The following is a 12,379-nucleotide window of genomic DNA, read 5'->3' as shown; positions in this document are numbered from 1 at the left end:
AAATTTCAGGGTGCTTATGGATTTCACAGTACAATTTTCGAAAGTTCAAAGAAAAAAGTTGCTTCCATGGATTCTTCTGAAAGACGAGGAAGATTTTTTTCCAACTGCACTAGAAAATGTGATTAATGATTCAGTATATCATTAGAATTGAGTAAATATCTATTTGCTTGCAAATTAAAGAAATAAAATTAGGTAAATAAGCAAATTTGCACGAAAACTGCATACACATGCTTTGGGCATACCCAACTTGGGCACATCCCCTTTTCTCAAAGCTAAAGTTTATGGATGCAAAGACATCTGGAAAAAGTCAATATCTCCTTCAGTGAGAAAGAGGTTTCTTAAAGTCCGCAAAATACGTTTATGCATTTTCCCTGGAAATGTGTTCCAATTTATCCATTTCCTTTCAAAGAAACATTTCTATTACATGTTCCTTCCTTTTAGGTGTTCTCCTAGTATATGAAATGAAAATATCATCTAGAGTAGTGTTTGATACCACCAGTTTAAAGGGCATGGGTTCACTGACTTGGGAGAATATACCCCAGAAAAACAATTGAGGCAGTAAGGGGATCATGCCCTAGTGCTGATGTATCAACCTTTTAAAGAAAGATGGGTCAAGCAATTGCACGCTTCCTATCAAAAGGAACTGCTTCAGGTAATATTTTTTAACATGACTAAAATATTATTCAATGAAATTTTCTATCAATTCTTATGTTTTTTTAAAGCACTTTACTCTGAAATATATATTTTAAAATTAGAGCTTTATATAAAACTTAGGTATTGCTCTCCACCATCTACTGGTAGAATGTATAATTCTTCTTGAAAATTCTGATCTTTTTGTTGATGCTGTAATTAGTGATGGTGCGTCTTGGAACAGAAATATGTGGAAGCAATTTGGGCTTAGTGAAGATGACGTGAGCTGGCCACACATATGCAACTCAGAAAGGAAGTTACGGTTTCTGTCGGATTTTCCCCATCTGATAAAGAATGTGAGAAATGCTTTCACAAACAAAAAATTATTTCATGTAGGTTATAAGCAAAATCAGATTTCTTAAAAGTTGACTTTTTGCTTTGTTGATTACAACTTTTTCTGTTATTTCTAGGCACATGATGGAGTAGTTAAAATTGAGCACTGGGAAGCAATAATTAGTTGCCATGGATAATCCCGCTAGCTTCAGGTTAAAGCTATGCCCCAAGTTAAAACCCCAGCACCTCCATCCGAAGCATTTCCAAAAAATGAATGTGGCTATAGCTTTTCAGGTAAGGGATTTTAAATAAATTTTTGATTTAATATATTAGTAAAGAATTACAATTTTTTTCTAAAACTAAAATCTTCTAAAATTCTTGCTGAAACAGTTTTTCAGCCACTCAGTGTCAACAGCAATAGAAACCCTTAAAGAAGAGCATCCAGATTTAAAGGACTGTGAGCCATCAATAAAAATTACAAAGCACATAAATAATCTAATTGATGTCATGAAATCAAGAACACCAAAAACAGCGCTAAAAATTGGCACATAAGAGCATGAAGTAAACTTTAATATCTTATAATTTAAAAATGAATAAGAAGCATATTAAACATAAATCATAGGAAAAAAGTTCTTTTTAGCTTCCTAATTTCATTTTACGTTTTCTAAAAAGGTATTTACTTATTCTGTACACTTATATTTCTTTTCAAATCTATAATACTTATTGAAATGTATATTTCAGACCATTAAGGAGTTTTTGAGTTTCCTGACAAAATGGGAAAGATATGCTACTGCAAACCAGCATGAATTCCTTTCCAAAAGTACAGTCCATGGGTTAAGGACAACTATCAAAGCTACGATAGAAATTCTGAAGTTCCTAAGCACTACTTGTAATTTTGATTATTTAATGACTGCTCGACTCAACCAAGATGCTTTAGAGGTAAAATAGTAGGGTACAAAAAAGCAAGTTGATAATTTTCCATGCAGTATTAAACAAGCTTTGAAATAAGAAATATACAAATAACTTAATATTAAAATGTAAAAAAAAATAAGCAATGTATAAAATGCTAAAATTTGCAAACGATGAACAAATTGCAGACATGTTTCTTGAAGTATCAAGGGATCGCTTTTTCAATGCAGAAGAAATAAATTTATGAATGAAAAGAAACATGACATTTTTCTTTCTTTAGCAAATTTTCATTTTATCCAATATTTGACTACCTTTTAAGCTATAGAATGTTCCACGCCTTTTTTTCAAAATTGTGTTAATTTTCAGAGATTTTTTGGTATGATGAGGAGTGCTTGTGGCTCAAATGACCACCCTGATTCTCATGTGCGAATACAAGTTTTCCGGCTGCTTAGGACATATTCCTAAATTAAACTAGCTAAAGGAAGCAACATAACTTCTGCTGATGTAATAGAGTCGATTTTGAATTCTGAAGCTGTTTCCAACTCAAATGAACTTTCAAAAAAAGAAAACTTGTTAAATAAACTAGATAAAATTATTACTAGCGGAGCAGGTTTAGAGAGTTTACCAGACATTTTGGAGACTACATCAACATTAAGCCAAAGTAATCACCCGCTAGATGATCATTCGTATTGTGTAGACAAATCATCAGATTTAGCAATTGCCTCCCTAGCTGGATATGTTGCGAGGACGTCAAAACGATTTACTAAGTGCCACTCTTGTTCTGCAAACTTAACAGAAACTAATCAAGACTTGCAATATAGAAACAAATTTATATGGTTAAAGAGCAAGGGCTACTTCTTATATCCTTCGGAAGCTTTGTACCAACTAATTTATGCAATGGAAGATGCAGTAATGAATGTTATGCAAAACAAAGAAATATCTCTTGAAACTTTTTCGGACATAATTACAGCATTCGAAAGGAACTTAAACACATTCTTTTAGTTGGTTGCGATGATCATAAACACAACTTAACTGTATCAATTTCCAATTATTACTTCATAACTAGGATGCATTTTATTTGTAAATGTGAAAATCTTTTTGATAATCAAAAAAAATGAAAAAACTAAGGAATATAGACAATGGAGTGCATTAGTAAAACCGTCACTTCCGCCAGCGCTGGCTCAGTGACGTCATCCTCTTTGATTTCATTCCCATGTTATTCCTACGGAGAATTGGAGTGAGGTCTATTTTTTGCCAAATTAGAAGATATCATTCAAATTTCTTGGCATTGAAAAGCACTAATTTGGATTCCAGGTAAGCTGAAGTATTAAATGCAACAAGTTTTATGTCATTTTCGGTTCTGTTTATTTTATTTATTTATTTTATTTATTTATTTATTTATTTATTTTTTGAGGATTAAATCAAGTTTTGTTCGCCTTTGCTGATTGTTGTACTGAACTGAACCACCATGCTACGAGGAGCTAAGTGAGGTCTAATATATGTGGAATTAGGAAAGGTTTTATCGATTTCTTCGGTTTAAGAAGCACTTATTACAATACCAGGTAAGTTGAAGTATCAAATGCAATCAGTCTTATGTTCATTTTAGGTACAAATTTTATTTGAGAGTTAGATAAAGTTTTGTTTACGTTCGCGTAGTAAACCATTGAGTCACCATTTTGCATGTGTTGTTACTGTTATATTGTCGCACATTTTCCTTCCATCAAAAATTACTTAACTTGATGAAACTATTTCCATATTAGATGAATAAAAGTCATCAAAAAATCCGTATATCACGAAATTTATGAGTTTTTTTTTTTTTTTTGAGTTTTCAGAATAACATAAATGATTGTTCACATTCGTTGAGGTGTAGTGTTAATGTTAATTCTGCCTATATTATATATATATATATATATATATATATATATATATATATATATATATATATATATATATTCACATAGTTAAAGTTAATTATTATTTTTTAATCACTTTATTTAAATCTTGATTTAACTAAAATCAATTTAGTAAACAATGTTTAAATTGAATGAAACCTAGTGTTGGTAAAGTAAGACAAACAACGTTAGAAGAAGGACAACTTAGCAAATTACAGCAGACACTTGTTTCGGCGTTACAGGGAACGCTTTTGTCGGATGTCTTTTCATCCATAAGCTCATAATTTTTTGCATTGAAAAAGGCGTTCCCTATAACGCCGAAACACGTGTCTGCTGTAATTTGCAAATTTGTGCTTCTTCTAACGTTGTTTGTCTTACTTTACTGTTCAGCACAAAGGTATTTATTTATCTAGTGTTGGTGTTTATGGTATGAATTTTTGGTGGTGTCTTGAAATATCGCTGGGGGAGCTATGGTGATGGTGACATATCTGCTTTTGGGAAAATCAATGGCTTTATTAAATATTACTTTCATTTAGTCTCAAATATTATAGTATGTGCAAAACAATTACATTAATTTTTTTACTGGATATTTTTTGTAATTAAAATTATTTTTGTATATAGAATTTTTTTCCAAAATTGCAACTTGAATTGTTGCTTCTTATTATATTGCTTGTAAGTCCACCACACATCAGTTACATAAAATATCTTATGCAAGATTTGTTGCAAGAGCGAGCATTTAATTAAGATTTTAAATTGATTGTTGTTGTTTTTTTCCTTCAAATTTTGGAGACATACCACAATTGTTGCCAGTGAGGGATTTGGTTTTTGACCCTTAAAAAAGTGTTAGAATTGTTCTTCTTTCTTTAAACAGTAGGCCTTTTGACATCAAAAACTAGTTTTTGGTGCAGCAAATGTCAAAAATATTGTTTAAAACAGTAAAAACTGATTTCAGTTATCAAAAACTTTATTTTTAAAAGGATTTCATGCATAGGATTTATTTCCTAGAGTAATGTATTTTTCATATAGACATTAACCTGCCCGATCTCTGCATGGAAAAGGAGGTAAAAAATAAATATCTGAAGTAAATTGCACATGTTCAACAATACACCATAATTTCTGAACCCCCCCCCCCCCTTTTTTTACACAAAAAATGTTGTGATTTTTCCTCCCAGACTAGAATGGATTATGATCAAGTATTAACGAACCTAATTATGAACACACTAGAAGATATAGATAAACCAGATATTGAAGAAATAATAAAGGTACTAAAGAGCAGTGGAGTAAAGAAATTCCCACACATAACATATGCCCACGAAGCGGATCTCACTAAACAACTAAAATCCAAGCAAGAATGTTCGTAGATGCGTTTCAAAGTATGCATATAATTTTTATATATTTATTGCCTTATTCTTCGAAAGTGATTAAAAATGTTTTTCCAAAGTAGTAAAAATAGATATGCTTTATTTACACTGATGTTAATATTTTAACTTCTGGAATAATGCACTACATCTTTAATATCTTCTCGCACAGAATATTAAATGTTTTTCTAAAAGAATACATTTATTCATTTTAGCCACAATTTCTATGTTCGTAGTTTTATTGTGTTTGGTACAAAATAGATGAAACACTTTTTCACTATTGCATAGTTATCCAAATTAATAAAAAATTGTAAGCCAGTCGAGTCAGTAACAAAATGCAAAAAAAAAAAAAAAAGTTTTGTTAAAAGTAGTTTAATTTTAATGCAGCAAAATAATTTTTTTAAAGGTTTAAGAACTCGCTCTTCGTTCTTTTGACCTTTTTTTTAGAATGGAATATTTTCAAAAATTAAAAATAAAAAAAAAATCATAGGCCTTCTTTTAAAGTTTTAAACTATTGACACTACAGTCACAAACTACTCTTGAGCAACAAATTATGTCCTAACTTTTTTCATGTTTTATTAGATTGTTAATATTTTTTTTTTTCAGCTGCTGTTGACAATGCTGACGAAAGCAGCCGCTTTATCACCTGCGCAGTGATTCCAGAACCTCCAAAGACAGCATCTACGATAACAACAGAAGCTCAGACGGCAGTTTCTGCCACACCCTTACCTTCTACAGCTTTCGAAAAAGCCTTAGATGATGACGATCTACTATTCGTGAGTTGGCATCTGCTACCGGAAGAAGCAACACAAAATTTGGAAAGGGGGGAGAAATTACGAGCCGTGGATTTTCGCTTCATGGTAAGGGTCATTGTAGATGACATACTAAAGAAAAATTCAACCCCTTCCAAAAACTTTGTTGCAAAGGTTGCAGAACAGTGTGTGAAAAAATATCCACTGCTGAAGGATAAATTCAATGCAGTTACCCTGGGCACAGGATACGACAATCTTGCATACAGATTTTATACAAGAGTGGAAAATGTTAGAAGAAAGCCAAACAGCTGCCAAGATTCCTCACCCATAAAAAAAAGAGAAGAGTCCAGATCGACAGTTATGGGTGCACAGCCTTTGAGCCTCCTTTGCCACAGGATATATCAGTCGATGAGCTTCTGACCAAAAAGGGAATTTTACAGCATTTAAGCATCAGTGATGAAGCAGATCGAGCCATTGAACTTATGAAGGAGACCTATTACCAACAGAGGATGGCGATAAATAAAAATGCGGTAATGGAAGAATTGATGGTGAATTGGCCAATCATGTTTACTGAAAGGGGCATTGAAGCCCACTTTCATCTTCTAAGTGATATCAAATTAACAGACGTATTACGAAATAGTGTGCTGTCTAAAGGGCGGAGCCTGCTTTCCTTTTTCCGATCGCAAAGTAGGAAGGAGGTCAAAGCGTTCATGGCAGAATCAGACATGAACATCTGCAGCCCAAATGAACTGCTCTTGCTGGTGCTAGGCCTGGCCAAACATTTTGACGAATTAACTGAAGCAGTCTTCTTTATTGATGAGGTAACAGCACTTAAATGTTTGATTTGATTGCATGATAAAATATGTTTATTCTTTCTTCTAATGTTAGGATCGAAATATCTTTTTGTAATATGTTTGGTTAGGAGTGTTACTTCTGCAGGGCCTTCATAGTGACTGTCGACATTTGCATTTTTGATTTTTTAGATAAAACATCTCAAAAATCAGAGCTAAGTGATGAAAAACCTTCAGGCTGCCGAAACGAGTTTTAAAAAGAAAGTGAAAATGCGGAGCGAAAGTTTTAAAATATTATAATAAATAGCTACATTGCTAGTTCTGGGCGTTTGAGTGTTAAAAAAAATTAAAACAAAACTTTATTAAGATACTCTGCTGGGACTTATTCAAAAAACATTAAATGATAAAATTCTATGAAAGAGAAACACATAAATAGTGCGTCACTGTATAACATTAAATTAAGTGGAAACAAAGATCTCTGTTATCCCTACTAAGTAAAACCAGTTCAAAATGTCAAAAAATATTTATAATGTATCAAAAGATGCATGTATTTCAAACCAATAAAGTTATCCAGATGGGATTAACGTAAAATCAAGAGTTTCCCTGCAACTAAAAGACTTAGACTCAGGCACTCACTACTTTTTTTTTTTTTTTTGACCTCACGACCACCTTGTACTTTTGTAAAATTATTGATTATTATTGGCAGGGTTTGCCGATATATATCCAATTTTTAATCTAAAAGTATTATGATACTTTCAATATTTAATTTGTTTTGTGATATTTTCAATATAAAATTTTTATATATCATATTACTCATGTTCATTTAATCTTAAATATATCATAAATAAAATATCACTTTTTAGTTATTTTATGCATCATTAATATAATAGGATGTACCTACATAATATTCCTTTTTAATTTCATACTCTTAAAACTATTAGCAATATTATTACAGATTTAAACTGTCAAGTTAAACATTAAGTAAAATAACGGGAAAAAAACATTAATTTGAGTTTTATTTATTATAATGATATTAGCAAATAAACCACCGTGATTTGTGGATGATTTACTATTTCAAGTTTTTAATTTGTGCTGATTGAAAATGTCTGATATCCTACTGATATTTTCGAAAATATCATGATATTTTCAAATCCTGGTCATTAGTCTCTGGTGATTTTAAATATGAAATATTTTTGAAACTGCATCTCCTACTTTACGAAATCCTTACACTGATTACTGGATATGTGAGTAAAAAGTTTTTCACTGTAAGTTATCTCCTTGCAGATCTTCAATCCTCATATTCCACATCTTCACCTCCTTAAGCATCGATGTCTGTTTGGAAAAGGTATGTAATCAATTTGTGGTTGTTTTTAGTTATTGATTTGAAAATGCCCAAGAGCATGACCTTTCTGAAATACCAACACTGTGGTTTCTCTTCATAAATAATTATAAAGCTAATTGAAATTTTAAAAAATTGCTTGTCAGCCGTTTCTCCTGATGTTTAAATTGCACTGTATACGTAGTTTTTGTCGCGTTCGCAAGGTTTCCAACCTTTGAGAAATAAAATGAAAGAAAGGGGGCTCAACCAAGCCTCCTTAAAGGAGACCAGTAGCTGATGGAAAATTCAGCAAACACCTTATAGGAATGTCTTGAATCTTCCAAGGTTTAAAGCAAATGACGACCTAGGTGTTCAAGCCGACGGGCAGAAAATACTTAACAATCACAAAATGTGTGAGTTTCCTCATCAACAAGGCAACCCCTACAAGTTGAATCATTTCTGACACTCATAGTAAGGTGCAATAACCAGTGCAACACTATTTCTACTGAGACTTAAGAGTTCTTTTAACCTAATACAAAGAGAACATATATTAAGTTTCTTTGCCTGACGTGCCTATCCCAGTTACTCCAGTTGTGATACTGTACAATCCAATGACTAATTTATGTGAGTGGCAAATGTTGGCGTCAAGCAGCAACCCTCTTTGTTTAATTCCGCTATCAGTTCTCCATGAATTCACTGCAGTGAACCTAAACCTTTGAGAAACATCTGTGGTGATTTTGAGGCGTATTTCAAAATTTCGCCAAGTAAAGCAGTTTTTAATATAAAAAATAATTGAACAAGACTACAACCAAATATCTTTGTTTTTATGCTTTGCTAATTATGTAAAAAAGTTATTAATGTCTATGCAGAGAATGCGTAGTAGGCATAAGTGAGAGCGTGTTATGGAAACAGATTTCGAAATCAGCCATTCTGAAGCCTGCTGTAAACAGTTTGGTTGATTTTGCGGGAATCGCATTTTTTTTTTGCCTCGGGTAAATTTCTTAAGCATGACTATCAATTCTTCAAAAAGGTCTTTCTTGAACCTTCATCCCTCTCTCCTCCACAAATATTCATAGAGTCTATCTTGAAGGCCGGCATGGGACATTCCTGTTTTTGTCAACCTTTTCTTCAAGGGTCTCCAACCGATTCAATTGTTTGGGTATGCCCTCCCGTGTCCGGGTCTACGAAGTTGGTAGAATGGTTTACGGTTTCATGCACATAGCCGAGCTTTGCCAGTCCGTCATATGACCGGAAACAGTTCGTGTTAATTTCGGTTCGGAATTCTACGTGCTTCTGGATAAGGGCAGTAAAATTGGGTGCGCCCGTGAACCACTGCCGTGTACATTGACGCAGACCTCCAGTCGAAACTCCTTCGCGTCTTTGTCGACCATGTCTAGAACCCAGGAGCCTTTTCGGTACATCCCGACATGATATTTCCTTCTTCCGACCAGTGACTCGTCGATTTCCACGACGTGACCAGTGCCTCAAATCTTTCCTGCCCTTCTCTGTCTCTCTCCGCCCTCTCTTTGGCAATTACTTCTCGTACATACGAATACCAGTCCGACACAGTTTCCGAACTGAACTTGGCAAAGTCTCCAATTGAAGTGTGCGCTACAGCTTCGCGAAAGTTTGTCTTGGGTAAAAATATATGTGATTCCCAAGGTTTGTCTAAAGGGAATTTTGGAACTTCCGGACCAGGTTTTCCTCTGCTCTAGCTACACTGCAGTCCATGCCGCTGACATACCTCTTCCGGCATCGAAAGAGACCAAGTCTATGCCTTGTGGAATCGAGCTTCATGTCATGGCCTTCAGGACAACGCATATTAGTCGGTAGCAAGCGGTTTACCTCGCACCTTGCGCACACATGTTTCATCATCCACAATTACCCTAAGCATAAAACTGTAGAAATCCATTAGAAAAGTTAAAGTTGGGAAAAATGAATTGAAAAATATGTAGCTGGATAATTCTCGAAAATAAGTCAGGTAAAGCGCAGAACTGAACCCTGACACTTTTCAGGAGATATTATCCATCATACACGTTCAGTCACATTAATGTGACCACCACGTACTGTCCACGTCAGAGTTAAATAACCAATCACAGAAGGCAGGTGGCAGCACAATGCAGTTGAGCGTATATAAAGGGTGTGTGAGGGCTTCGGAAAAGATTTCAATCGTTGGCGTAATGCAGAAACGAAGCGATTTGTCCGACGCGCAAAAGGGCATGATCATTGGCTTTCGGGCCAAGGGTGGAAGCATTTTCGAAACGGCTGAGTTTGTGAACTGTTTGCGTGCCGCCGTTGTAAAAGTGTACCGTGCATGGCAAAATGGGACTGTCCAAAATCAGCGACGTGGCAAATGTGGTGCACCACGGGCCATAGATGACAGAGGCGAACGACGGTTGCGGAGATGCGTTCGGGCAGATAGACGGGCTACCGTTGAGGAACTGATCACCAAAATGAACCAAGGGGATACCAAAAGTGTCTCCCAAACAACTATTCAGTTAAACTTAAAAAACACATTTATTGAACAAAAATTATGAATGTAATATACAAATAAAAAAGTACTTACAAATACATGTAGAGTTGGATGAAATAATTCCAAGTAATTTTTTGTATTTCATCATCAGATACATATACATTTTCAGAGATTAGTTTTGCAAGTTCATTCATATTCATAGTAATAAAAGCTGTATTATTAACATTTAAATATTTTGTAATAGAGTTTAACATCATACACCCGTGCCGTCGCTGCGACGGGTGTGATACTTTGCAACCTTCACATTCGTAATTATTGTCTATGCACTTACACATTGCCTGCAACAAAATTTCACGAACTTCAGCCAGAGTTTCTTTTCCGAGTATTTTTTTAGGGTTTAATTCGTCTCGATAATCGCGAATCATCCCTTGTAAAATATCGGGAAAAATTACCTCCTGTATTTTTTTCCATAATGATAGAAAAATTGTCTGATAAGCACTTCACCGACTCTTCATGCAGTACAAATTCTTCATTGTTATTTAATGTAACACTTGAACCCCGCATTTCCACAGGATACATTTTACACTCACCGTGTAAGTTGAATACGATGACTTCGTTGTACGCAATGAAGCTAACATCTTTATAAATCAAATTAAAAGATGCCATTTTCTCCATAAAATCGATGAACGCTCGAGGCGTGAAACTAATGTTTTTCACATTATCACAATTTCCCAATTGTATTGTTATGTTCCCATTTGATTTCAATGCAACAAATAGGAAGACCCCGAATTGTAAGTTGCAGATTTTTTTTCTTTTTTCCTCAAAATGATGAAAAGTGCTTCTGATGTATTCCTCTAGCCAGTATTGGTTAGGAAGTTCCATCGACGGAGATAACTCAACGGTGTGTCCTTCTAAAAATGATACGGCTGAAAGAGGACTCTGCATGGATGTCGGAACATCGGCCATTTCCGCAGGGACACTCAAATCATTTGCTGTTGGTGTATAATCCATATTCCCGAAATACTTCCCAAACCGTGTGACCGATCACAGCAAAAACAGAGTGAGAATGAAAGTTTTGGAGAAGAAAAAAAAAAAACCAATCGAACACAACGAATGACTTATCTTAGAAAGACAATCACAATGTGTTATTCATTAGTGATACTGAGATTGCACTGATTAAAAATCATGTGTCATACATGGGAAACTCGCGTACTTGGTATCTATTCTTAAATAACATCAGCGGGCGATGGTCGTTAGTTAGTTAGTTAGTTGATTTTTTATGGCGCAAGAGCCCTTAAGGGCTATACTGCGCCAAACGATTTTTTGTTATATTTTTATTTAGTTTTCATTTAAGAATGAATCAAAAAAGTAAAACAAAGTATTTTTTGAAGTAAAAGCATAAACCTTCAAGTTTTAGTATTAAAAAAGGAACACCTTAAAAACATATAAATGCTAAAAACATATTAAGAAAAATTGGATAAAACAATATCGTGAAAAATATAAAAAGGACGAAATCACATAATGACGACACAAACACTAAATTAAAAGGGAGAAACCAATCTCCCGGAGGAAAGGGTGTAAATTGCGATGGGGTTGGTCCCCAAGCAACTCCTTCAAAGTAGGGTTAAAATCATTAAAATATTTAAAACGTATTTGATTAAAATTTGGGCAGTTACTTAAAATATGTAACACTGTCTGAATGACATTACAAGTTATGCACATTGGAGCTGGTTCACGGCATAAAAGGTATTTATGTGTGAACCTAGTATGACCAATGCGAAGTCGAGCTAATAAAACTTGTTCTCTCCTGGTGAGAGGCAATGATGTAAAGCCTTTAGTTGAGGGCTGAATTGAACGCAGTTTGTTTTGGGTTTCTGAATGCCAAGACCGCTGCCAATGCGTATTAAGAGATTCAGAAATGGC

The 12,379-nt window shown here is 34.2% G+C and overlaps 1 protein-coding gene across 1 annotated transcript; it reads left to right on the top strand.

Annotated features, from left to right (window-relative positions):
- The first annotated feature begins 606 nt into the window (after positions 1-606).
- Positions 607-9,698, top strand: LOC129230137 (uncharacterized). The gene is given in 5 exon segments (XM_054864542.1): positions 607-652; positions 5,729-6,204; positions 6,207-6,695; positions 7,950-8,010; positions 9,658-9,698. Coding segments are annotated over 5 exon segments (1,113 nt in total).
- The last annotated feature ends 2,681 nt before the right edge of the window (positions 9,699-12,379 follow it).

Source organism: Uloborus diversus, chromosome 9, assembly GCF_026930045.1.
Source record: "Uloborus diversus isolate 005 chromosome 9, Udiv.v.3.1, whole genome shotgun sequence".
In the NCBI taxonomy this organism is placed as follows: Eukaryota; Metazoa; Arthropoda; class Arachnida; order Araneae; family Uloboridae; genus Uloborus; species Uloborus diversus.
Note: the sequence above shows the minus strand (reverse complement) of the source record. Positions and strands in the feature narration are given on the sequence as shown.